At 39.2% G+C, this 24,218-nt stretch overlaps 1 protein-coding gene across 2 annotated transcripts in view; it reads left to right on the top strand.

Annotated features, from left to right (window-relative positions):
• CCNY (cyclin Y) overlaps nt 1–24,218 on the top strand; it is a 120,683-nt gene that overhangs the window by 85,836 nt on the left and 10,629 nt on the right. For both annotated transcript variants that reach the window (XM_065666746.1, XM_065666748.1), the window contains 5 exons: nt 1,807–1,907; nt 5,385–5,420; nt 9,183–9,240; nt 9,341–9,460; nt 21,448–21,614. In XM_065666746.1, the coding sequence (XP_065522818.1) occupies nt 1,807–1,907; nt 5,385–5,420; nt 9,183–9,240; nt 9,341–9,460; nt 21,448–21,614 (482 nt within the window). The remainder of the gene's footprint in view (nt 1–1,806; nt 1,908–5,384; nt 5,421–9,182; nt 9,241–9,340; nt 9,461–21,447; nt 21,615–24,218) is intronic.

Here is a 24,218-nt window from a genome sequence, read left to right on the forward strand (position 1 = left end):
AAAACAGAAATTCAAAAGCAGTTGTGGTAGAACAAAAGCTATAAGTCACCACTCTCCTAGTACTTTTCTCTGTATACATCAATGCTAGATAGTACATTTTGTCATTAATGCTTCCAGTACTTCTAAATGCTCTGTTTAATGCCTTGCTTCACATATAATAGCTTGGTAAGTTGATGGATTGTGAGCTTCCATAGTATCATAAAATACCTTTCCAAAGTCCTGGAGAATTTTTGAGAGGGGATGATTTTAATTTTCCCAGTAAACTTTTCACTTCCAAGAAAAGCAGTTCCGCCTATGATTCCATTGGTCAGGTGAGGGACCTTGATAGAATCTGTCGGTGAGATTTCACGTAATTTGGACGTGGTGTTTCTACAGTTGTGAGAGTTTCAGAAAACGAGTTATTTTATTTTTTTTTTTTTTTCCAGTTGACAGAAGACTTTGCATGCTCTTTCACTCATAGCTGGGAAAAATAGAAAGATGACTCAGATGCATGTAGGTTTTACCAGGAGTCTATCTGTTCTCTGTCTAATGAATGCTGCTAAGGAGTCTGCTGCCTATGGAAAATTAAGCATTAGTGAGAAGATGGGAGTGCTGGCACTTTTAATAATATCTGTTCTGTAAATTAGACAGGGGAAAATGTACTGAGGTAGGAGTCGCAGGACTGTAGCCTAGAGACTCAGTTGCTCTGAGCTGGTAAATGCCTGTGGATTCCACCAATGTTATTGACATTGGGCTCCACTGAAACAGTAGAAACAGCATTCATTGTAAGGCACATAAAATTTCCATGTCAGTGTGCCAGCTGAACTTTAAACCTATTCTGTTGTAACTTAAATATGTAATTTGTTGCAATTTGACTGGTCTTAACTTTCCTGACACAGGCTCTTGTTAAAGCTATTCACTATCACAGGTAAAATAAGCCAGGGTAAAATCGAAGAGCATTAATGACTGTGACAGCTATTAGCTAATATGAAGAAAATATTCTCTTTAGACTGGTGGATTGTTGGCTGCTCTGAAGGAGCAAGGAGCCGAAGGAGAAGTTCTCTCAACAAAATGTCTTCAGAAATAAGTAGTGTCAAATGTTATTTTTGTGGCTGAGCTTTTCAGTGCTTTCATGTGGTAGTGCAGAAGTACAATTAAAATCTGTGGAAAAGTTTTTCTCTTAAGAGATGTTTCTTTTTTATTTGCATATCCACTTTCTCTTACATACTTCGATGTGTTTTCTTCCTGTCTAATAACAAACTATTCTTGATGAATTATTTTTTCTGAACTTTTCCTTTTAAACTTTAGATGTTTTAGTAGTCTTACTGTAAAGATCTCTTTCCCCTACTTCATTTTGTTGGGGTTTATTTGGGTTTGGGTTTTTTTTTTTTAATTCTCTTTTTTCCAAGAATGGTTTTGTATCTATTTCTCAATCTGTCTTCATTGTTAACATGATTTCTTTTTCACTCTTCCACTTACTTTTTCTGGAATGAGGACAGAAACATAGGTCTTGTTCATCTTTTCTTTCCATATACATGTATGCATTTGGAATTAATTCTGCACAAAAATTTTTGCATGGTTTTGGGGAAGAAGGGGCGGAGGGCAGACTGGGACTGGAAAGCAGTAGTCAAGGCACAGGCAGGAATTGTTGTGACTTTTGCACTGGTAATTATTTCTGAGCTTTCTGAGCTGCTTCAGAACATGATCACATTACTGTGTGCGTCGTTGAGAGAGACAGAGAAGTCTGGTTTTTCTGAATTCTTACATCTCCTCAAAAATGCTTTGGTATTACATAATTGCCATTGTTCTTTTGCATGTTTTTCATAGCATCCTCCTGGGCAGTTGAGAAGGAAGTACAGTTCCTGCTCCACTATTTTCCTGGATGACAGCACAGTCAGTCAGCCAAACCTCAAGTATACCATCAAATGGTGCGTTTTATAACTCTGTTTTTTTGTTTTGCTAGAGCCTGCATTATATATGTGTATTTATGCATACATATTTCTGAACCATTACTAAGCAAGCTTCAAAGGTTTTAGTTTTTGAAGGAGAAAATTTATGTAATTTGATCATGCTGCAGAGGCAGTGAATAGGATAAGCAAGAGCTTACTTTCTTATTTTAGCTCTGTGCAAAGTCAAACTCCCAATACTGCATATCTAACAGAAAGCAACAATTAAGATTCTCAGATTCCAACCACTGAAATCCTTGTGCCTCAGCATTCAGCCAGGTACTTGCTTTGGATGAGTCCTCAAAACTTACTTGGCTACTTGTTTATTCAGAGTTTTCGAATTACCTGAATTTTAAGACCTCTTTTCTGTTCATGAATTGATGCTTAGAACATTTGCTAAGCTTTCTGTCCTGTTTTCTCTTGGAAATGGAAATGAATTGTCTGCAGATTCATTTCCTTATTGAGTACAAGGGCACTGGCAGTTTATTACGCAGCAGCGGGGAGCTTTGTGTGTGGTGCGTACATGGGCTTGCCCTTGGGTGATGTCTCAAACAATCATTTCAGGTTTCACTGGTGCTTTTCTATATTTGGAGAGAAATGAAATTGGTATCTGTAGAGGATTGTTCTTCACACTTTTTACAGTAAGGGGAAAAAATGAGAGAACAAATGCTCAGGCTGTTTATTCATTATGATTGCTCTCTTGAGTTGTTCATAGGATGATTACCTTGCTGTACTCAAATGCAAAAATTTATTAAGATAAAATCTGTGCTAGAGAAATATTTGCATGAGAGACAAATATATTCAGAATAACACATCCAAAGGGGTTTATAGTGTTGGTGGTCACTAAAACATGTTCTTAATTTTTCTGGTTAAGGGAAAAGGAAGGGAATGGAGAAGGGATTTGCAGTCAGACTGACACCTAATTCCTCATCAGCTATTTCTGCCTGAATAATAGTCTTGCTTTTCCTCAAGTTTCTTTAATTAGTAACTTAATAATTCAGATGAACACTGAAAAAAGGATTTTCTTTCTTTTATTTTTTTTTCCTTTTGGAATCCCATACTTTACTGCTCTAAAATACTTTGCATGCAGATTTCTTTTAAGTGCAGCCTTTTGGGTTTTGGCCCCCTCTTTGCATCAGAACTGAAACTGCTTATGGAAAGAAGAGGTGGGCTCAGTTGGCCACAGCAGCCCAGAAGCTTTTGCAGCAGGCCACAGTGATCAGCAGCAGCCTTGTTGAAGAGGAGACAGAAGGAAAAGCTGGGGGTTGGGGAGCAAAGTGGTGATGTTTGGGAGAGACTTGGGATGTAAGGCAGGAGGGAGAGACATAAGGAGGAGAAGGGACCGTGTCAGGCTGGAAGAGCTGTTGCTGGGTCTAGGTGGAAGGAGTTGTGCAGGGCTGGAGCCAGGCTGCCAGTGTGGGAAGGGTTGGAAGCTGCAAGGGGTCAGGGGGTTTGAAAAGAGTTATGTGGGGTGAGAAACTGGACTTTGGCACATAAGGCTTCTGGGTGAGGAGTCTTTTCTCTGCTGTCTGGCTGCGCATTTAACAGATTGAAGGGTAAAGAGACTGCAGGATTATTGCTTTTGTAAAACTTCATTTCTTGCCCTCACCCTGGCAGCCTCTGCTGACAAATGGTTATTGTGTGTAGGTAAATCTATGAGGGATGTATTTTGGCTGTCTTACTTGTTTCTTCTGGGTCATGTTATGGAGTGGTGTATTTAAAATATTAGTGCATATACTGGAGATCTGCAGCATCAGTGGGGTGGCTGGGGTAGGGTGATGGAAAGTTTCCTAAGCTTCCTTCCTGCATACCAAGAGCTGGCTGAACCAGCATATGAAAAGCAGAATGAAACTTGAGTCTGAGTTAATCTATTACAGCTCCAAAAGACTTTCAGATTCTGATATGGATTTGTAAATAGTAAATATTTTCTAAACATAATTTGACATATTGTTACAAAAGGAACCATATGGGCACCAAGCAGAGAGCTCTGTACATAGATTCTTGCATCTGCTTTCATAAAGTGAACTGGAGCTGCAAGTGTGTTCCTTGGGGCATAATTTAAAATTAAATTTGAGGACTAATTCATTTTGTGAATAGCTTTCAGTCAGACTAACTTCATTCATAAATGTGGTTTTTGTGTTCAGTGAGGACTGTGCCCTTCAAATGTCTACGGTACACAGTATCTCTTAATTCCTTAAATATGTATCCATAGGAAAAAATCAAATTTTAAAAGCACTTATGAGCTAAAAACTTTTAATGCAGTCAGGTAAAAGCTGTAATGCTCATACAGAGTTAGAAAAATGTTTTTATTTTCAACTAAGAAGAAGTATTTTCCACTGCATGCCTGTTCAAATAAAGCAAAACCAAACAAACCTGAAATAAGTCAAAATTCTACTAATGGCATAGCTCCAACATATTATTTTCCTAATACGCAGTATAGCAGTTTTCATGTAAAAATTCTGGAATGAAATTACAGAGCAATCAATTGACTCTTTCAAAAGGCCATTTATAGAGAAGGAAGGAATTTTGCATCAGTGTAAGTCACAAGCATCTTATAGTGAATCACTGACAAGACAAATTGTCAACAAACAGAAACTCCCTCCTTCGTCCTCTTTAGCTTTGACTGGGTTTTGTGCTGCTGAAACAAGTAAGGAGTTATGAGTAGAGCATGTTTCCTTTGATAACGCTGGAGTTGTGAGTTGGAAACTGGAAAATAACCACGAGAAGCCATGTCTTAATTCTCTTTGGTCTCAAATGTTAATGAAATCAGTTAGTTGTGTATGTCATTAAAATCTTAGCTTTCTGTGAATGTAAGGACACTTTTTGTCTTTGCACAGAATATAAACAGGGGTACTTTGGTGAGTGGCTGAGAACATGGAAAATGCATAATGCAGTAAGTTATTCAGGGAGTCGTCTTTCCTGAGTTAAAGTAAATAACTTGATGCCATAAAACCGTAGAAGCCTGGTATTTCAGTCTGGTATGTGAGTAACTACATAGAAAGACAGCCAAAAGCTAATGGTTTTAAACATAAAATCATAAGCCAAAGGTTATTAAAACATTTCATGTTAGCCTGGAAGCATTAGCAAACAATAACAGAGAATGGTCAATGTCTGTGATGCTTTATCTTCAACCTCGGAAGTCAGTAAGAGTCTTATCATTGACTTTGGTTGCATAGGGCATTAAATGGAAGGTATGTGCAACTTAGTATGTGGAGTATGAGTCTTTTTGTAAGGTACCTGATTATTAGTGAACAGGAGGCTACTTGGAGTGTGCTGAACAGATATTATAGAATTGTCTGTTTAGAGCAGTTTTCCTGGTATCTAACACTGAACTGAATAAAATAGGCTGTTGAGTATATTTTTGTCATGCATTGTGCTGGGTTTTAAATTTAAATGTTAATATGACAAGTAATATAATTTGACAGTCCTGAGATATTAACTCTATATTTTTCTTTACAGTGTAGCTCTTGCAATATATTACCACATCAAAAACAGGTATGTGAATAATGAAATCTTGTAATGAAGTTATCTAATCAAAACAAATTAACTGATCAAACCCTAAAAATCCATGCTGTGTTTCTTTCAAAATGTTTTTGAATAGTAGTTTCCTTATTTCCCATGCTAGAAATGAGAAATGTATTCTTTTGTATGTTTTATATATATTCTTTTGCTTAGAAAAAATAGAAATTAGAGGATGATGTACCATAAAAGTCTGGAAGTACAGTCCTTCACTGAAAAACTTTGATCAGTTTTTGGTTTTATGTGTACTGGACGCTTCTGCATGGTTGCATGTGTTGTGATTATATATAGACAAATCTGAATAGTGGCTTTCAGATTGATTTTTTTTTTCCTCTTTTTTATATATATTTTTTTTTACTACACCTTTGTGAAGATAACTGTAAATCATTGATCAGTTAATGTTGATGGGTTTTGAAATAAAAAATAGTAAATATACAGGAAGAGTGACATTGTGAATAGATGTAATTCAAAAAGCCTCAGAAACAGAGCAGGTCCTGGCTTATCTCTTTTGGTGTAGTACGTTTTAGATCTCTGCTCAGTCAAGTTGATTGAAATTGAATAGAAAATACATTCTCTAAAAAGTAACTTGGTGCATAAATTAGCTTTCTTCATGTTGAATCATGGTTCTGTATCTTAACTTCCCTGTCCTCGTGACATATCACAGTATCATAAGATAATATTTCCTGGCATTTCTAAGGAGAGATTGTATAAATACTTCAAGTGATTTTTTTGTCTATGGCTTTTCAATGTGCCTTTTCAGAGAACTTGGTTTAGATCTCGATCTAACAAGCCACTTACACGTTTTTTCTTCTGGACTGTAAGAAGTCAGACTAGAACAAAAGGAATTACTCATAAGTTTAAAGTTAAGCTGGTACGTCATTTGGGACCATGTTTCAGGTCACTGGCAACCATCACACTTGAAACACGGCTGACATCTGAAGAGAAACCTTTAGAAGTGCACAGGGGCGGAAGGGCTTAGGGCTTGATCTCTGCTGAAAGCACTTGGAAGACTTTCCCAGGATGTCAGTGGGCCTTGGACAGAAACATGGCAATATGAAATGCAGGAGCTGGAGTGAAATCTTTATGCAAACTTTTAATCTCATTTCCCAGGAAATGAGGCATCAGTGATCATGCTTGGATTAGTTGTTTATCTATCTGTGGTTCCCTCTTTCCCCCTTCCTTCATCATCCCTTGGTTGGTTTGGCTAACTAGTAAATTTTTACTATGCTTGACTAAATGAAAGATGTCAAAGATAATCAGACTCTAAAGTTATGTGGAAGTTATTCTTAAGTGCTCTATTAAGTTTCATGCCAATTGTATAAAAGGCTTAAGAGAAAAGAGCAGATTAGGGACTACAAAGGGTGAGGAACTTCAGTAAGAGCACAGAGTTGAGCAGGAGGAGTCCAGAGCCAAAGTACATCAGCCTTGCTTTTTGCCTATTGTCATGGAGCTGATTTCTGTCTGTGGTAAAACATGCCCACTTGTGTTCTTACAGAACTTGATGCAAATTTGACTTACAGCTAATAGACAAAGAGGTTAAACTTTATAAAATGAAGAGTCCCAAGGCAGTGTCTTGAAGACAAACACATTCTGAATGTTACCTTCTTGATAAATTTGCTATCTGCCTATGCTTTTAGGATGGAAAGGTGATTTATTCAGGCAGGTCTGGTTGCTGCCCAGGGTGGGAAGGTGTGTTGTAAACATGCCCTCTGCCGCGCTTGGGACGGATGGTCTCAGCAGCAGTGCTGGAGCAGGCTCGTGTACGTCAATTAATGACTCTGAAATGAAGGATGTGAAATGACTGTTCAGTCTTCAGTTGTCTCAGATTTTGGAATGGAGGGACAATGTGATAACAGCATTCAGATGTACTTGCTGATGAAACAGCAATAGCAAAACATACGTTCTGTTTCCTGCCATTATAGGCTAAAAGGAAGTTGTTGACGTATGTGGTAGATTTTGGTTCATTATGGGGGGTGGGGAGTAAGAGACCACTGTAACTCTTATGAAGACTCAAGTTTGATTTTGACAGAAAACAAGTCGAGCACTTGCTTTGCCAAAGAATTGTTTTCAGGCAGGATTTAGTTGTTCATTTTCTCCTGCACAGTAGGCCTAAGACTAAATTATTTCCTAATATTCCAAACTCTTACCAGTCCCATTGTTTTTGAAAAACTATACATGAAATAGAATATTTCTTCATATGTTTCCCACTTTCAATTTGATTGTGACATTGTAGTTATTATTCCTTCTTTACCCAGTATCTCCTATCATTGTTATATTGATTGGCTTTCTGCAGCTTTTGTTGTGCTTAGCTATTCAACATGTGGTAAAGGCTGCACTTACCTTGTTTTGTGAGGAATGCACAAGGATTGGTTGGTGAATTTGCTAAATAAATAAACAAAAGAAACCCCAACAGACTAACCATGAAAAATGCTTAGGATAGATTTGTAGATGGTTCATTTTATAAAGATAATAATGTAAACTTGTTCTAATGTGATTTTTTTTTGTACGGTTTGAGGACAGTCAAATGTGCCTTCATAGCGTGCAGCAGCCACAGCATGAAGAAATAAAATAGGAGATTATTTCTTTCTTTCTCTCTTCTCATTGTGAAGGGCCACAGTTTATTTAGCACATCAGTGAGACTACTTCTGTATTAAGATACTAGCCTTTTTATGCAGGGAAAAAAGAGTCTCCGTTATATTCCTTGGCGATTAAGAATTTTGTATTAATTTTAGTTTAGGTAATCCTTAAAAAAACCCAACGTGCTTATTTCCAGAGTTAGGAGGCATTATAGCAGAATAAATGTCATCTTCAGGCGTTGAAATTTAAATGTTAACTGCTAATAAATATGTTTTGTAGACATGAATCCACTGTAAAACTCATGTTTGCATGCTTTGAGACACATGTGCTATTGAGTAAAGACAGAAGACGTATTCAGTGATTTCTCTCTTAAGAACTCTATGACAGGAATACCAGGATGCTATAAAGAAAGATGGGATTGTATTAAGGAGGTCACATGGATGCATCTGTCCAGAGGGTGTCCAGTTCTAACTGGTACTGTTACACCACTCACTTGTGTGATTATCAGTGTTCCTGCCAAGATTACACGCAGCAAGATTTTACATTGCATACTGGATGTTAGGCTTGTGAAGTTGCATAAACTTGCATGCTGATTTCGAGCAACAGGAATCTGAGAGAGAAATAGCAGATAAAACCAGTGAATAGGAATACTAGTTTGTCTGGGTTGGTTTTTGTTTGTTTGTTTTTGTTTGTTTTGGGGGATTTTGGTGGGGTTTTTTTATATACTCCTTTTTGTTTTCAGAAATCATTAGGAGAACAGGATAGGATTTTCCAAGTAAATAAAAAGTGAATTATGTATATATTAACTAAAAAATAGCTGCAAAAATAATTAAGAAAAGGAGAGTAAGCTGGGCTGATTTTATGTTTATAGTAGTACTTCTTGGTACGGTGAACAAGCCTCACAGTAGAGAGTACAAAAGCTATGTGTCATGGGCATTGAAAATGGAAAATTTTAGCAACTTTATAATATGGATTTCATGTTGCATATGAATTTTGTGGCAAAACAGGTACAACTTCTATTTGAAAATCATATTTCTGTGGTGTTTCTAAGCATCTTGCAGCCTTGAGAGTATTGGAGTTTTAGCAATATATTTGTGTCTATGAGAGCTGCGTGCTGTCATGTTCAGATAATGACACTACTTCGGTTTTAATGCTTTTTAGGGATACAGACGGAAGAATGCTCTTAGATATTTTTGATGAAAACCTTCATCCCCTTTCGGTAAGTTCATCTGCCTCTTCTTCCCTTTCATGTGAACTGTCTTTCTTTCTGTCTGCTTCATTTTGTTTCAGTCACCTATTTGGAAGTATTTCTTCCTTAGAAATCCGAAGTGCCACCAGACTATGACAAACATGACCCGGAGCAGAAACAGATTTACCGCTTTGTTCGGACGTTGTTTAGTGCTGCTCAACTGACTGCTGAATGTGCCATTGTCACCCTGGTGAGTGTCTGAGAGATGACATCAGCCATCTGACAGACCAGCTTTGTTCTCAGAGCTTGGGTTTGTATGATTTAATAAATCTAGGTGCTACCAGGGAATTTTTTCTCACCATGGAAACCAGGAAAATTTCTTGATGGCAAGAAATGCTAGACTTCATTTCCTTAAGGAGAGTAAGTAATGGAAGAAGAGGTTATGACATGCAACAGAAAAGCTGGGATTAAGTCTTCCCTTCACAAGAGTGATAATGTTACCAAGGCCACCAAGGTAACTAATAGAAAATGCAGGTGGCTTAAGTGGCTTGAACAGGAGGGAATGTTTAAAGCTGAAAGGCTTCCACTTTTGTGGGGTTTGCTGTGTAGCTCCCAGCAGAGACTTGGGAACAGCTGTAGGTAATTTGATAGCACTGATAAGACTTGACAGGCACATGAAGGATTCTGTGAGTGGCTGGACCATGTTGGTGATGGCTGTTTTTCACTTGCACTGTACTTGTCTTTCAGGACCATGTCATAGGATTGAACAGTGTATTCAAGGCTGGAGTTTAGCTACTTAAAAATAGCACAACACAAAAGAAGGTACAGATTTTCAACTGGTCTGGATCAGCATAGCAGTGTGGATTAAAGGAGCTAAAGTGATCTCAACCAGCTGAGAATTTCTTAATTTTCCTGAACTTTTTATCCTGCCAATTCCAACAAGCCTCTTCAGCTTTCAGGCACAATTTTGGCCACGTTCTTCACTCAGGGGTTTTAAAAGAATAAAATGTTTTTTTACCGGGGTTTTAAAAGAATAAAATGTTTTTTTACCACCACAACATGCAGTTTCATAACAGCTCTGTTACGCACTTCAGATAGAAGAAGGGGAAATTGGAGAAGGTGGATTTTGAAGCCCAGACATACTCATTTCCTCTGTTAATCTCTCTTCTTTGGCTTCTAAGATTAGTTAGCAGGCTTTTCTCCTTCAGACAGTCAAAATGGATTGTACTAGCCAGTACAGGACAGGAATATGAGAGAAATAGGGCAAGAAACACCCTGCAGTGCTCCACCCTTGTATTTTCAAGTGTTACTTTACCTAGTTACTTGACCCAGCCATTACTTGTTTTCCCAAATGACATTTTGTCTGTCTCTTTTACATAATTGCACTAAGTACTTGTCCTTCTCCCTTTTCTTCCTAAGTGTTTTCTGCCAGAGGCACGGTATGCTGTGTGAATCAGTATGTTCTTCTGTAATTTAATTAATCCACTGTCAAATACAGTGGAACCTTGTTGTTGTTATCTCTTGTTTGATCTTTGGCTATTTGATCAATGGGGACACTGTTTAGTAGAAAGGAAGAAGGCTTTTTTAATGACAGTATCTTCCTGTTATTGCAGTGCATGGAAGGTTTTTCCCCGCAAATCTTGTTAACCTAGTGATATATTGTAGTATCTTTTATTTGTAACAACTTCCTTGCCTCTTCTGGTTCTCGTGTGGTTTCTCTGCAAGCAACTCTTTTGCTGTGATCTGCAATGAAGTATAAATGTTTTAACTCATTTGTTATACTGCAGAGTCAGTTTCCATAGTTATTAATGCTTGAAAACTTAGGTGGCGCAGGTTTTTTACCCAACACAATGATAACAGATGAACTGTTTCATAGTCTAGTTCTCAAAGCAGCCATGCAGATACTTGTGGGTAGATTTTGTGCAGGTGATCAGTGTTACTGTTCTGCTATTCTTGTCCTTGTTTTCAGAATAATAGCACCTTCCTGACCCCTCTTTCCAGACGGATTCGGAGGTTTTGGATAGTTTTACAAGTATGAAGTTCTGCTGCTGCTGTTGTCAGTTTCCTCTCGGCTTCTAAATCCAATTTCTTTATTTGTTCATCTCATCAGGAGGGGCCCCAGAGACAGACTGTGTTGTTTCTGAAATGTTCAAAGGCGGAAATTAATCTGTTAAAAAGCAATCAACCCTTGCTCCTCCCCACACTCCTGAAATCCTGATAGTGTTGATATTGCTATTTATGAACCTTCCAAATGCTTTCAATTTTTGATACCCTGTCTGGAAAAGAAGAGAGCAGCATTCCCTGCTGGAGTTTATGTTTTGCCACAGTCTGGCTGTCCGTCAGAGAACAATGTGATAGCCCTGTCTATCACTTACTCCTCTAGGGAGGGTTGCCAGAAGGCAGGGAGGGTATCTGTGGAGATCTCATTTTGAACAAGATGCTGCAGCTATTATCCTTATTTCACTCACTCTAATTAAACAGTCCTAACCACCCGCTTTTACTGCCCATATTTTTAACATGGTCTAACAAGGTGTGTAGTTGAATGCACTCGCTATTGTCTTCTTACATGCCATTAGCCAGGTCGAAATAGCAGTTACAACTGGTTCTGTAGCAGTCTGTATGTTCAGCACAGGAGCTGGGTAAGTGTGAAACTCCACACTGTTAGATAAGCTAGTCTCCAGCAAAAAGCTGGCATTGTGTTGCTTCAAGCACTTAATTAAAATATTTCAATTAAAGCCTCCACTATTAAAGTTAAATCAGTTTATAATTAAACAAAAAATTTAATTTTAATACAGCCTCCAGAGCTGCCAAGAGATTTCCCGTACTGATAGGTGAAAAATTAAAATCTCGAGTTGAGACAATTAAATACTAATTCTCAGTATTTATTTATGAAATAATACCATAAGAATAAAATTAGCTTTAAGAATTGTGTTGCCAATTTAAAGTCTTGCAAATAATGTTTTCTGTCGCAGTGAACAGCAGAACCATACTTTGTGACCTGACTTTGTGGGAAGAGTAGCACATATGTGCTTCTCCTGCAACCCAGAGTATTCCCGCCCTTCCTAAAGCTGAGAAAGCCCATCTCATCTAAACTGTCTCCTCAAGTGCAGAGGTGGCAAGTTGTACGTGTGTTAACCTACTAATTGGATAGCAAATAAAAGTGTGAACAGGATTGTCACCTTTACTACTAGGAAAACAACACAGTGTTTGCATGTCCTGAGAATTAAACATGTATGCTTTGTTCTTTTGTCCTGTAAAACAATCCTATTAACTCAACGTTAAGAGAACGGTGCAAGTTTTCTGCTTTGTCTTGGCATGAGTTCCTCAGCTTTTTGCAGATAGGCCAAATCTAATGCTCTTAATATACTTCCATGTTCATAGTAGTTTCAGAGAGGATACATTCTGCATGTGCAGATATGCAGATAGGCAGTTATGCAAGGTTTCTATGCTGTAGACTGATCAGATATGGTGATATGTAAATACGTACAGTACATGAGCTGAATTAATTCTGGGAAGTTCAGAGGAGCATGCTTTTGAAATATATTAGAAAGTTCATACTGTGACCCAGAGGATTTGATACTGGGAAATGTGAAGTACATAAGAATGGAAAACAGGGATTTAATTAATCCAGCCAGATGTCCCTGAGTTCTTACTGTACTCTCCAGTCACATTTTAAGCAACTAGGTAAAGAGAGAGTATCGTTGAACTGTGTTGTGAAAGTTACAGTGTTTGAGGAGAATTTTGTTTTCTGTGTGTTTGGAAGAAAGGAGAAAGCTTTCAATTGCTGGGGTATTTTTACTTCTAAATGCTGATAAAATACCTTTTTTTTTTTCTTTTTTTTTTTTCCCCCCATGTTTCAGTTGAAGTATCAAAAACCTGATACTTGTTTAAAAGAAAACATAAACATAGAAGAAAGTGACCAGGGCCCTGAGAGATACTTGATTTGCAGCAGGGGTCCTTTTCAGGTGGGCCAGTGTAACTACCAGTCCTTATGCAACTAATGGAAGATGCAGATTCCTCTGAAGACCTCAGAGTGCAATGCAAAGCACTGTTTGTTGCCTGCTTTGATGCTGTCACACCCCATTCAGTGACCATAAGGGGTCATGAGTGTGGTTGGTTGAGCAAGGCAAATCACTGAAGCTGGTCTCTTTCTCCTGTAAGAAACCCATGAGAAGAGTTGTGTGTATCCAGCCTCGTTGGTGTCCACCTTTGTCCTGGGCCTTAAGCATCCTCTGGTAGGTGGCTGAAGGCCACCACTTTGCTTCATCTGAAGGTCTCCCAGGCACAGAGAGGTTTCTCCACCTGTGCTGTGGATCCAGAGTCCCTTGGCAGCTAGCCATGTGTCAGGATACATGCTGGAGAAGGCCAAGAGGAAAAGGGAATTGATACCTCTGCTCCAGGCACTGAGAGAAGCAAAAGACTCAGATTCTTCCCTGGGTTTAGGGCTATTCTCATCTTTTGACTGCAGTCTAACATGCAACACCTGAATAGCCCTAGACTAGATTATCAATTAATACTATACCTCTCTTTAGTCTGGTATTGCTTTAGGCCTGCTGGGATATATACTTCATGAAAAGAGAATGTTCATGCTGGGGATTGGGAGGGAATTTGTTCGAAATCCCTAAAGAGAAGAGGACATTCTGTCAAAGAATGGGCATCTGTTACCTGATGCATCTCTAAGGGCTTCTCTGTGGGCAAGGAATGAATACTGATCCCAGTTTTAGACTGGAAAGTTGCTGTTGCATGATAGTTTGAGTGCATTTTATACGTATTATAGATATTATGTTCAACCACGACAAGTGCAAGGTCCTACACCTGGGTCGGAGCAATCCCAGGCACAGCTACAGGTTGGGCAAAGAAGAGATTCAGAGCGGCCCTGCAGAGAAGGACTTGGGGGTGCTGGTTGATGAGAAAATGAACATGAGCTGGCTTCAGTGTGCGCTCGCAGCCCAGAAAGCCAACCGTATCCTGGGCTGCATCAAAAGGAGCGTGACCAGCAGGTTGAAGGAGGTGATCCTGCCCTTCTCCTCTGCTCTTGTGAGACCTCACCTGGAGTATTGTGTGCAGTTCTGGTGTCCTCAACATAAAAAGGACATGGAGCTGTTGGAACAAGTCCAGAGGAGGGCCATGAGGATGATCAGGGGACTGGAGCACCTCCCGTATGAAGACAGGCTGAGGAAGTTGGGGCTGTTCAGCCTGGAGAAGAGAAGGCTGCTTGGGGACCTAATAGCAGCCTTCCAGTATCTGAAGGGGGCCTATAGGGATGCTGGGGAGGGACTCTTCATCAGGGACTGTAGTGACAGGACAAGGGGTAACAGGTTAAAACTTAAACAGGGGAAGTTTAGATTGTATATAAGGAGGAAATTCTTTCCTGTTAGGATGGTGAGGCACTGGAATGGGTTGCCCAGGGAGGTTGTGAGTGCTCCATCCCTGGCTGTGTTCAAGGCCATGTTGGATGAAGCCTTGTGTGGGATGGTTTAGTGTGAGGTGTCCCTGCCCATGGCAGGGGGGTTGGAACTAGATGATCTTGCGGTCCTTTCCAACCCTAACTATTCTATGATTCTATGATTCTATATTTGTCTTGAAATTAATAAATCGAGGGCAAACCTGGAGATGTGTGACTTTTCTCTAGGTTCCATTAGTACTTCCTATAAATACCTACAGTGGGACTTTGCTGTTGCTCACATTTCCAGAATCCTTTGATCACGTTTGTTATTTTCTTTCAACATTTGGTCTCAAAAATAAAAATCGGATGAATTTGCCAGAACTATGATTATGTGATGTCCTTTTCCACTAAATGAATGACACACGACCTTTGTGAAACATTTTAAATGCCCAGCTGGGCAACTGCAAAGCAGAGTTATTTCTGGAGAGTCGTGGTAAGGAACTGGCTGATTCCTTAGAACAGAGCATATGGCAGTTTAGCGATTGGATTAGAGCTGTAATTTGGCTATGTGGGACCCAATACCAATTATACTTCTTTTTTTTTTTACATTCAAATATCTTTTAAGTTTCAAGGCATTGTGACATACTGAAGTTTTCTCATTAGAGAGAGAGGACTGTGTATTTCTTTGTAATGTGTAGGAATGGAAACTGTCTTCGCTAGTTATTCTGTGCTTCTGCAACGTATAATGTGGGTTAGCTAGTGAGTTCGTATGGAGTTTAAATGGGAGAAAGAGAGAATGAGGTTTTTGCAAATATACGTTCGTTTGCAGATTCTCAGTTATGGTAATTAAAATACCAAAAACATTGTTTTCTTTCTGTCAATGTATGTTGAGTGTGAAAAAATTAAAGCCGCTAGAGTTTTATTGGTAAAATAGAGATAGAATTTCACATAAAGCAATACAGAAACAGCATGAGAAAAGATAATGCTTTGCTCTTGATGCTACCTCAAAGTTCAGAATTATTCTAGTAATGTTGGTGGCATTCCTTGGTCTTTGCCCATTTCTTCAGTGTGCTGCAATTCTCATTCAGACTCCTTGAAGGCAATGCACAACTTCTGACCTCTTTGTGTTGCACCACAGGATTTTAAGAAAATTTGGATGTTCTTTTGGATTATGAAATACTGAAATTTAATTATTTGACACATTTGTATTTGGTACGAAATATCCTCCTGAAGAGGGAGTAATTTTAGCTTTTAAAATACTCCAGTATTTTAACCTTTCTACTTGAAAGTATTATGCAATATACAAAGTGTGCTATAATGTCCTCCAAATTGGAAAAAAATGAGATGCTGTTTTGCACTAATTAAAACTGAACTCTTCAGTGCTATCTTTATTTTTCAGTTTCTTCAAACAGATTTATGTTCTGTTGATTGGGATGTTGTGTAACCAACTCTCTGCTATCCAGGATCGTGGGGAGCAGGACGTCCTAGATAACTGGGACAACACTGGGTGCAGTGGTTACTATCAACATTCGGCCAGTCCAGGATGGATTCACCCAACTGCAAATAATCACCCTGCGGATTAGTTCTGACTCAGCAGGAGCCCTGCTGGAGCCTGGATGCTGTCACTGATCCTATTAGCTAGCGCCATGTTACAGTCCTGTGCCTGGATTAAAAAAAAAAAACAAACCAGGACTAGTGGTGATAACGGATGGTTAAATGCTTCTCTACCATGCTGTTGCACATCCAAGTCCTGAGAGTTGAGATCAGAAGCATCCAAACTAGGTCAGCATGGAATCATTTTGGGTTTTACAGATTTATGAGCTCAAGATGTGTTCTGGAATATATCAGTTCTGTACCTCTGCTGGACCTGAAGTGGCTTTAGAAGCCATTTAACTACATTCCTGTGGTGCTGCATCTAAGCTAATGAACCTCTCCAGAGTTGGTTGAACGCATATCCAATTTGGGATTATCTATACCCATGGAGTGGTAATTTTATTTAATTAATAAAATTAAATTAATAACATTAAATTCTTTTTAATTCAGATAAATTAATTCTTAACAAAGGCAAATCACCCAACTGGTTTCGTTTATGAGTAAATAATAATTTGCTGGTATTCCAAGTATAAAGGTCAGTAATTGCAAAATGTTGGTGCAAGTCTGTGGGAAGAGATGGAAAATAATAATCCAATATTGCTCTTCTGAAATCTTAACTCGGTGCACTGTACCTTCTGACATGTGCTCAAGTTATTAAAAATGTCTCCAGTGGAGGTGCAAGTGTTGTCCATCAAAGCTTGTTGGATTGACTGTCATGTAAAACCATGTGGTTCATTCTCCAGCAGAGTAGATTAGTAATGGAGGTATCAGACTCTGAAGTATTGAGTTTGTAAGTAAAAAATCTATTGATGGACCAATGTCCATTGATATTTTCCAGATCAGAATTGCATTTTCATTTCAACTAGGAAGTGCATTATATTACAAATGAGTTTTGAAGACTGGTGTTGGTGTTAGCACCGAGTCATACTTTTCCCTTGCAAGCTGTGAAAAATCCAGCATATGTTGTTCGACTGAAGCCACTGAAAGTTTTTGCTGATGTCATGTCAGTAACTTTAATCTTTTATTTAAATAGTCTTGTTACCATTCTGTAAAAAAATCTATACACATACAATTATAGAATGAAGTTGGTAATGATAGATGTGATGAAGATGGCTCTTGAAAGCTGCTGAAGTTTTTGAGCAGAACTAGGTGTTGAATTAAGGCAGAATAAGTCTGCTGCCATTTTGGACTTCAGCTTTTGAGTGTGTGATAGAAAAGTGCTCTGAAGTTTTGCAACAGAAGCTTACTTTCAGAAGAAGCCTGCAAAGGATGAATTAAATTGAAGTAAAATAACAGCTTCAATTTGTTTTAAGCTTTAGTTCCATTCTTAAGCATGGATACAGCAGTTAAAACTTGTTGAAGGCAATACATGGCATTTATTTTGACTTGCATCTTCTAGATTCTGAAAGATTCTGGTTCTATAAAGGGATACCTCCCTAAATAATCCAGAGGAGATGAGGATTTCAGACTTTTGGGGTATTTTTTAAAGATAAGTGATTCTCACATTGTTTCTTCTGCATTTTTTTGTCTTACGACACGTAAGTAAATTTCTTCCAGTATTTTGGCATACAAGTTACATTATTCTTTACAGTGAGCTTGTAAAATTCAGCTTTATTATGCGACTTTACAGCAGCTAGTCCTAAAGAAAGTGTAGAAAGAGTTTTGCCTTGAAAATTAAGCCAGTGGAATTCATTACAGCACATGAATATCCTGAATTGCATAGTAGACACAGAGAATCCCAAGTCTGTATGATACAAACCCCATTATTTAAGAAAATTAAAGAAAATGACCCCTGTGTTTAAGGCACTGTTCAGTGTATAGACATAATTGCATAGAAATGGAATTTACCATCACAGGGTCAACTTTTTTCAGTGATGCATTTTTTTCCTACTTATTTTTATAATGAGGTGGAGTATGCCTGCCTGCCTGCCTGTGGGAAGACTCGCTTGCTTTTGCCAGCAAAAGCAGGTGGTGTTCTCCCACCAGCCACGGGTTTGTTTGGGATGAGTAGTGTAGTGACTAACCACCCCACCAGCCTTCCTCTTCACATGGGCTGAGAGCCACCTGGCCCTTCTCCAAGAGTCTGTACTGATTCAGCACATCTTTGCAGCAGCCAGAAGCATCCCCCTTCAGTGGCGTAGGTTGTCGAGTGCATTCCAGGCTCACTCTCTCCTTTTTACTCTGATGTTCCATCAGTGTCAAATTCCTGATGTTTGGGCTGTTACCATGGCCTTGGCCTGGTATATTGAAATGTTCTGAGATTAAACCAGTGGTTGAGAGCTCTATTTGTCAGGAATAATGAACTTTCTCACATACGTGTAGGAGACAGAGCTCACTTGACTGTGCATATACTGATGTTATAAGGGTGCTCTACGTCAGTACATTGAGAACTCAAGTATGCACCAGCCTTTCTTCTGCCTAAATTGCACTGTTTGCAGAGTCACTTGGTTCTCTCCAAACTAGAGCTAGAGAGAGCTAGAACAAAGTCTGCATGTGTAACTGAGTGAGCTGGATTGAAAATTGAAGAACTACGGTAATGTGACAGCATAGGTGTAAATTTGGGAGACAAGTCCTAGATTACAGTGGATTCCCACATTAGCTGAGGATCTCAATAAACTTTTACAAATGTTTGCTGCAAAAAGAACTCTTGCTCTTTTTCTGGCTTCTCTTACTTGAACACATACACTTAAATCCCAAGACTAAGTCAGGAAGGCCGCAGAAAATGGAGAAACCAAAATGCTCTCTTCTAAGGCATTTTCAAGAAAGGAGCAAGAAGTCACACTAAGCACCTTTCTCCTGGTGAGGTATTTATCGTCTTTGGTTTTATCATAAGATGATACAGAGCCTCACTCCAGCAAGTAGGATGTCTGGAGTTAAGCCCAAGTTATCACCAAGCACTCAAGAGCAATTATTCATATCTCTCGGCATGCTATTGGAAGATGCTCAAACATGGTAAAGCAGGTGGTATAAGAATACTGTCTTATCAAGCTCCTGTTTAATTTTTAAAGCTGATTTCTGAAGTATGTGCTGCTGGGAAGGCAGTAGCAAGTTTACGCTCCCTTTTTACTTAGGTGAGTTCATCTGCCCAGCGTATTATTTCATCTGTCCAGAGGGACCTTGACAGCTTGAGAGGCGGGCCCATGCAAACCTCATGTAGTTCCAACAAGGCCAAGTGCAAGGTCCTGCATGTGGGTTGAGGCAATTCCAAGCACAGATATAGGCTGGGCAGAGAATAGATTGAGAGCAGGCCTGAGGAGAAGGACTTGGGGTGTTGGCTGGTGAGAAGCTGACCATGACCCAGCAGTTTGCACCTGCAGCCCAGAAAGCCAACCGTATCCTGGGCTGCATCAAAAGGAGAGTGACCAGCAGGTCAGGAGGTGATTCTCCCCCTCTGCTCTGCTCTTGTGAGACCCCAGCTGCAGTACTGCGTCTGGAGCCCCCAACATAAGAAGCACATGGACCTGTTGGAGTGAGTCCAGAGGAGGGCCAAAGATGCTCAGAGGGCTGGAGCACCTACCATATGAAGATAGGCTGGGAGTTGGACTTGTTCAGCCTGGAGAAAGCTCAGTACCTAAAGAGGCCTACGAGAAATGTTGAGAGGGACTCTATAAAGCCGTGTAGTAGTAGGACAAGGGGGAATGGCTTTAAACTTACAGAGGGTAGCTGGATTAGATGTTGGGAAGAAGTTCTTGACTGTGAAGATGTTGACAAGACAGGACAACTGGAACAGCTTGCCCAGAGAAGTTACGGATGCCCCATCCCTGGAAATGTATTATTTTCTACTAATGCTAGACCTTTCCAGAAGCACAAATCACGGAAGATCCTGTGTGCTTGTATGAGTGCACATCCATATAGAAAATCACACGTGAGCTGTTCTGAGTTTTAAATTTTTCCCGCTACATCCTCCCTTTCCCCTCCCCTACACTCTTTTACCAGCAGGGATCCTACATTGAATTTTTGATCTGTTAGCTGTTCTTTGGGTATTCTTTGATTAGGTGCTAATAAATATTAACTTAGGCAAACTGTAGGAAATTTATTACGTGTCTTCTCAGCTAAATTTTTATATATGTATGAAAATGTATACATAATATAAACTAATTAAATGTTGTGGATTGCAGAATTATTGTTTTGTTCACCTCACATGTAAATCCATAATTGTAATTGCTCTGTCCCAAGAAGGGGATAGAGTAAGGGGTCACACAGATCACTCAAAACCAGCATTTCTTAGAACACATCTTGTTTATTAGTCTGTTGTTATTGTTAATGTAATTGAGCTGCTGTTATCAGTAGCGGGTAGCTGTTCACACAGCATGTGTGATCCCTTGTGTATTCACCCATAGTTCCCTGGCTGGAGCATCAGTTGGTGGGGGGGCAACCTACCTGTATGTTTGGAAACACAAGGATCAAGCTGCACTGTCCCATACCCCTCCAGCAGCTTTTTGTGGGTGTTCAGCGAGTTCCTCCAAGGTCCATTGTTTCATCAGATGTGTGTGTATGATCATGTAGTCTTAGTAAATAACACGGATCTCTTGGATGAGGTGAGCTCGAATTGCTGCTAGCCTGTGTTGGTGGCCTTGGGGAGGCTGGGCCAGACTGTGGTGTCCTGAGTTTGTCAGTTCTTGTAGGTCCAAGAGGATTACTCATCTCCAGAGGTTATTGGTCCAGAGGAAACCATTATGAATTGCCTTCTTAACACATACTTTTCCTCTCTGTTCAGCTTGCTGTTTCTGTGGTAACTGTTCCTCCATCCATCCTATAGGTGCCTATAAAACCTTCAGACAGGCTCACCAGAGGGGCCCAGCATGACATGATGCTATATCTCATAAACGATAGACTGTAGATTATAGTTGTTTGTATGATAGCTAGTAACTATTATTGGTAACATACCCTTGCCTCCCTCGTTGGTAATTAGTGTTTTATTTGTTTACATTATTATTTTAATAACTTATTTAAGCTCTCATTTGAATTAATTCCAATGTGTGACTTTATTACCAACAGTTACAGATAGAAAAATCACAGTTTTGTTTCTCGTAAGATGATCAGAAGGCAAAGGCCAACTAAAATACAGATTTATCACATCCAGTCTTGAGCTTGGCATAAGCATATGTATTTAAACCTACAGCTTTTATAACAGAATCTTCTTGAGAGCAGATTACTGTTTTAAAATTACTGGAATGGATTTATGAGAATAGTTTTCCTTTTTATTTCTACTTAATAGCAAAATAAATTTGTGTTTCAATTTTAATGTTTTTCCACAGGTATACCTTGAAAGACTTTTAACTTATGCAGAGATAGATATTTGTCCAGCAAACTGGAAGCGAATTGTATTGGGTGCAATTCTACTGGCATCCAAAGTTTGGGATGACCAGGCAGTGTGGAACGTGGATTACTGCCAGATCCTGAAAGATATCACAGTCGAAGACATGTGAGTGCAGTATGTTTATCTTTGTGAATGAATGCCAAGATCTGTGTGCATGAGGGGGTCTGGAATTTCTCTCGTAGATTATATGAAGTTTGTATATTTGCCTTTTATCTAAACATGGTGGATGCTGATAGATGGCATGAGGTCTGCTTGACAGTTGCTTACATAGAAGATATAAATTATTTTTGCTTTCTGGTTGAAGTGCATTTTACCACTGGATGTTCATGCATGGTGATGAAAAAAGACTTGCAGAAGATTTAAATGTATGACTTGACGAAAACCCCAAACACATCCAGTGAGCTTGCATGTGATCCTAATGATCACACCATGTTATGATCCTAATGACCATTAGATGATCACCCTCTAATGGCCTCTACGGCCATTATTCAAAATTAGTGCTTTTGGGTTTTGGGGCTTTTTTTTTCCCACTGAATCCTGCTAAGGTCATTTCCAGGACCTAAAAAATATAGTATTTAAATTTGCAAAGATAAATTTTCAGTTTTTCCATTTCTGTTACCTAATGGCATTCTTAAGAAGTGCATATTTTAACAGCGTAGAGAGTAGTGACATCTGTCTGGATGCTCCCAAGTCATATTAAGAGTATATTCCAGCAGTAAGAAAAAGAACTGTAATAAGAATAAGCATAATTAGTACTTACAAATACTAAAATGAATGCTAATTTCACTAAATATTCTAGCGCTTTATTTTTTTGGTCAGTTGCTCAGCAGGTATTGCGTATATTGGCTGAAGAGCCTGGGGTTTGTATCATCTGTACATTCAGGGCTGAGTCACGTACCATGCATGCTTTTTGAGGTGCCCTTACCTGAACTGGTGTGTGTGCAAGAGTAGTACTGCAAGGGATGCAGTTTGGAGGTGGTGCTGGCATGGTGCTGGAGGTCAAGGTACCTTGAAAGGCCACTGTGGCTTGTGCATTCGGAGAGTGACATTTTCAGTCCGCTGGTGCACCCCTTTTTTTTTATAAACACTAACAACACTACTATTTAAAAGCTGTTTTAGCACAGTATCTGTGTGTTTCAGAGCTCTTCTAAGCAGAGCTAAGTATCTGTAATGAGAAGTATGCAGACTTGTACCTACTTTAAGTCACTTAAGTCAGTACCACAGCCACTGAAGAGAGTTTGTTGTGGATAACCACTCTGGGAGGAGGGAAAAGAGGGAAGTAGATGAGAAGAAATGTTTCAGCAGACAGAATGTTCTTTGAATCCCAGCTTGCAGTCTCAAAGCAGTGAAAGGCCAAGCATTTTTGCTAAAGCAGCCCTCATTTTGTTTCATAATAGTTCACTGTCAGATTTGTAGCTGGTCAAAAATGATCCGTAAGGGAAAGGTTGAATGTTAGGAGTCAGCTGATAGCTTTAAATTAAGCATGTTCATACACCACCAGATAAAACTTACAAATTGTGAGTAGCTGTCATTGTTCAAGTATTAGAAAAGTTATCTCTGAATCTTGTATTAACAAGCGATTTGTGATAAGGTGTTTTTCTCTCCCTGAGTGAAAGTGAAAAACACAAAGCTTGCATTGCTGTGGTATGTTGTAGGTATTTTCATTAGTTTTGGGGAAAACTGTCATTTCAAAATAGAAGTGGGAAATACCATAGAATGTTATTTCATTATCTGTTTTATAATGCATAATCTGCTTTAAGGGTGGTTGATGCCACTTCTTTTCTGACGTAACACCGACAGAATAGATTTCCAAAACAAAATGGGGGGTGGAGATGACAAGAAGCTAAAATCAGGCCCTTCACATTTCTGCGTGCTATATTATTCCATGCAGGACAATTTGACAATTCTTCCTTGACTGCTTTGGGTGTTTCCTGAATGATTTTGCTAAGCTACTTTTCCCTTGATCCTTTTCTCATGCTTTTTGGGTATTCAGTGGCAGTAAGGGCCTCCCTCCATTCACTGTTCCTCCAAGGCAAATCTGGGAGCTTTTAGAGTATTTCTGAAGCTGGGAGCTGAGCTGAGGTAGAGTGTTGAACAGCTTGGAGCAGACTGAGAGGTTTGACTGTATTAATCAGGAATGGTTGAGTTTTGAAATTGCTGATTCTCAGAGCTTTTTTTGAAGGCAGGTGATGAGGCATACTGTCATGGTGTGAAAGGAAACCAAAAAAAAAAGGTTATTGTTTTTAACGAACACAGAGATGGTGCTACTGTTGGAAGTTGCACTTGAGCTATATAACACCGTTACTCACGAGGCAAACCCGTGCTAACATTGGCCTTCTTTCTGCACTCCACATTCCCTAAAACAAACTATGATGAGTCCCTGGCCTCAAAGATTTTAGCTTCTTAATCTTTTCTTAAAAGATTGTAAGGTTCTCACAAAGTGCAAAACAGAAGCCTTTGAGGAGCCTGTGCTCTCTGTGTGGTACTTGGTGATATGGCTCATGGGCTTTGTGTCTGGGGCTCCTTGTGAATCCTCCAGCAAAGATTTTGGTGGTTGTTGACCTTACGTTTATGTTCCTGCTGCCAGTTTTAACAATTATTTTTTTTTCCTCAGCTCCTACCTCTAGTGTGGATTGGATTTTTCCTTTATAATTTTTCAGGTAGTTGGGACAGTACAGTATTATGATTTTGTGTGTCTAGTTCTACATA

The sequence above is a fragment of the Lathamus discolor genome, chromosome 2, assembly GCF_037157495.1.
Source record: "Lathamus discolor isolate bLatDis1 chromosome 2, bLatDis1.hap1, whole genome shotgun sequence".
Lineage (NCBI taxonomy): Eukaryota > Metazoa > Chordata > Aves > Psittaciformes > Psittacidae > Lathamus > Lathamus discolor.